The sequence below is a fragment of the Dreissena polymorpha genome, chromosome 1, assembly GCF_020536995.1.
Source record: "Dreissena polymorpha isolate Duluth1 chromosome 1, UMN_Dpol_1.0, whole genome shotgun sequence".
Lineage (NCBI taxonomy): Eukaryota > Metazoa > Mollusca > Bivalvia > Myida > Dreissenidae > Dreissena > Dreissena polymorpha.
Window position 1 is genome coordinate 1,550,773 of NC_068355.1, and position 1,991 is coordinate 1,552,763.

The window sequence follows — 1,991 nt, forward strand, 5'->3', positions numbered from 1 at the left end:
AACAGTCGGAACATTGTCAATAGCATACAATTAAAAAATGACGCACTACGCAAATCCAATTTTCTTTGATAATAAAACGGCTTAAAACGATTAGTAATCGATAACGGTTTATGATAATATCCATAGAATACCGAGTGCGCTACCAAATAAAAACAAACACACATGAAAACAAGCTTTTTCAACCTGTTTACTTGCAGTGACGTTAAAACAAACTTTCCCCCAAAACGTGCCCTAGCGCTCCGAGCTTATCCAAATTAAAACAAATATGAAAGAAATGGTTTCCTAAGATGCCTTCTTTAAACTCAACGAGTATAGTACAGCTAGTATAATTTGATTTCTATTTAGTTTATATTCGGTTTCTCGACGACATGGCGACGAATAAAACTAAACGTAGAATTCAATATACATGTTAAAAGTATCATGTATTTCATGTTAAACACTTCGCCTTTATTAGGCGACTTCGACTACACTTCGCCTAGTACATTACGATGGACAATTAACAATTAACAACATATAAACGTTTATTTTGTTTCTCAGATTTACACAAATTATTACCTATTACCATATGTTTTGTGGTTCTACTTATTCTAGATTTAAACACATCTTAGTGTTTTTTAAGTATTAGGAAACAGGTAACGCTTCAATAATTGCCTGACAAGCGTCAGTGTATTGCGTTTTCTACAATACTGCGGTATATACACAATTATATTCTCCTAAACATCAGTGTTATTTCTTTCAGTGCATTTTTCATAAAGCGGGTGTAATAAATGCCATATGAATCGATTATAACGTCTGTTCCAGGCGTTTGGTAGAGTCCATTTAGATTAGCATAAGTACAATACCCGTACCACCAGCCTCCGTGGTCATGTTTAGCGCAGCCAAAAGAGTTGTCTTTGTCACGCGTGGAAAATGGATTTCCTCTTGAGTCTTGTAGCGAGTCGCCTGTTGAATGTAAATATACGATCATCTAACTTCTTCCTTCGCAAATAAAAAGTGTGTGGAGTACAAATACAGTAAAGATATACACTTATGCACGGAGTAAAAACTTTCGAACCGAAACTAGAAATACACTAAATATGTCTAACATAAAAAGAACAATATCGACATTCGATTCAAATGCTTAGCTTTTAAAAAAGGTCGTATCGTTGACTGGGTTAAATTAATTCTTACACGACACGCTGCTTTATTCTTAAAAAAAGGGAAAAAAAGCGGTAGGTAATTCTGAAATAATTATGTGCGTTAAATAGTTATGAAAGCGTCCGGGAAACTGTGCGATAAAATGCATGTGCTTACAATGCGCTCTTTTAAAATTTTGTTGACCTTGCTCTTCATGTGGACGTAATAATATTTATAAAAAAAATACACAAATCGCATTCTTTATTGAACTTTTTCTGTTTTAAATATTCATTAGCGTGTTACCTTCAATTTATTATCGATACTACAAATAACGTCATATTGAATATTTGATTTTTATCAATGAATCTGACGTTACCAATTTTTAAGAATGAAATAAATGCCGTATTGTTTTTATGGTTAGATGACGTCATTGAATGTACGTTGTAGACAGATGGGCAGAGAAAAAGAGTCCGAGTGCATTTACTTTAAAGCACAGACTAAGGAAAAATAAAAGTGTTAGAATCGAAAAAGTATATTTTCGATAATATTTTGTGGTCAAATATATCATTGCTTAAGATATTTATGCAAGAAATATATTGAAAAAACAAATGCTTTTAATCATAGTTCAAACTTCAATAGAATGTGAAACAAAGACCCAGTGGAGGACTGTCGGACAGACACATTTTGTATATGCGTCAAAAAGCAATGTCAGTCGTTAAATATTAAAGGTTTACATTTTTAAGGTTTCGACTGTTTACATTAGGTTTAATAAAAGAATACTTCCTACCTCAATTAAAACAAAAAAATCGCAGCGTCTTACATCAGAGCAAGAAATGTAATACAGTTGCCGATGAGTGACAATAATGCAAAATTCC

At 32.8% G+C, this 1,991-nt stretch overlaps 1 protein-coding gene across 1 annotated transcript in view; it reads right to left on the reverse strand.

Moving 5' to 3' along the window:
• Window positions 1-508: 508 nt before the first annotated feature.
• The window catches only part of LOC127868538 (angiopoietin-related protein 1-like), a 16,487-nt gene continuing 15,004 nt past the window's right edge, over window positions 509-1,991 (reverse strand). Inside the window, exon 12 of the mRNA XM_052410384.1 lies at window positions 509-942. Coding sequence (XP_052266344.1) covers window positions 704-942 — 239 coding nt within the window. The 3' untranslated portion in view covers window positions 509-703. The remainder of the gene's footprint in view (window positions 943-1,991) is intronic.